The following is a 1,156-nucleotide window of genomic DNA, read 5'->3' as shown; positions in this document are numbered from 1 at the left end:
AATCAGGGTTGGATGATATCACCTAAACTAATATAATAATGCACTTTTTTTTTTTAATACATCGTTCTGTATAAAAAGGATCAAAGTTCAGCCTCACCGTCAAAACACAGTGAGGTCATGAATTAATATTTATCTTGGTGTGAGCTGCTCCTTCACACAACACACCTGTGGTTTTCTGTGATGGTGAGCTCAAGGAAATACAACACATGCATGTCAACACTTTTCTCAAGTTAAATGATTCATATACAGTAAAATATGAAACTGGCACGGCTGGATTACCAGCTATTTTAATATTAACAATGGATCAAATGAGTGATTTGTGAGATGGAAGCGGTCACACATAGTGATAAACCCATGGAAAGTTATCAGCAGACACCTTTATATATGTCTGTGTATATATATATATATATATATATATATATATGTGTGTGTATGTGTACCACATCAACATAAATTGACTAGCTTTGTGTTGGATATATATTTATGTAACATATGATATATATATATGATTACACACATGAACAGGGGGGGGGGCATATGTCAGAAATTGTTATGGACTAATGGAGTTCATATAACTTTTATTTTATACATATATATTCCTTTGTTAAAATCCAGTTTTAGCCTTTATTACTTTAACATTGGCACTAATTACTTATTACTAATAACTTACTAATTGGTAAATTATTTCTTATCTTTTACGACTTGTACAAAATGCACAGAGAGGAGAAACATGGGGGTAATGGGGGGGGGGGGGCTTCGTGGGTTGATCCTGCCCTGGATTCACAATGACAAGAAACGGATAATATTAATAATATTAATAAAATAATGCCACCATTTCCTCATGTGGAAGTTTTCTCGTGAACTTTGTGAAACTCTACACCTCTGCAAATCTCCAGGACACGGTAAAAGCGCTACCGCCTTCTGCGTTTCCCGCTCTCAGCACGGGAGCGCGCGTGGTCATGCACAACAGGAGCCTCGAGGAGGTGAGGGCGCCTGAGGACGACAGTAAGAAAATGCGTAGCGTTTGACTCCGGCGGCCTCACCTGGTATCGGTCGTCCGGGATCAGGTTGTAATCCTTGAGCTGGCTGAGGAAGGTGAGCGGGTTCTGCATGCACGACAGCTCCGTTTTATGGCAGTGGAAGAAAAGCAGCAGCT

At 39.4% G+C, this 1,156-nt stretch overlaps 1 protein-coding gene across 1 annotated transcript in view; it reads right to left on the bottom strand.

The window, feature by feature from the left end:
- Nucleotides 1-1,150, bottom strand: part of sp100.1 (SP110 nuclear body protein, tandem duplicate 1) — a 28,001-nt gene extending 26,851 nt beyond the window's left edge. The window contains exon 1 of the mRNA XM_087170915.1: nt 1,044-1,150. Coding sequence (XP_087027041.1) covers nt 1,044-1,112 — 69 coding nt within the window. The 5' untranslated portion in view covers nt 1,113-1,150. The remainder of the gene's footprint in view (nt 1-1,043) is intronic.
- Between the last annotated feature and the right edge of the window lie 6 nt (nt 1,151-1,156).

The sequence above is a fragment of the Seriola lalandi genome, unplaced genomic scaffold (assembly GCF_002814215.2).
Source record: "Seriola lalandi dorsalis isolate HSWRI2012SDOR001 ecotype SW California unplaced genomic scaffold, Sedor1 jcf7180002054969, whole genome shotgun sequence".
Taxonomy (NCBI): domain Eukaryota; kingdom Metazoa; phylum Chordata; class Actinopteri; order Carangiformes; family Carangidae; genus Seriola; species Seriola lalandi.
The sequence above is the reverse complement of the archived record's forward strand: the minus strand, read 5'-3'. Positions and strand labels throughout refer to the sequence as shown.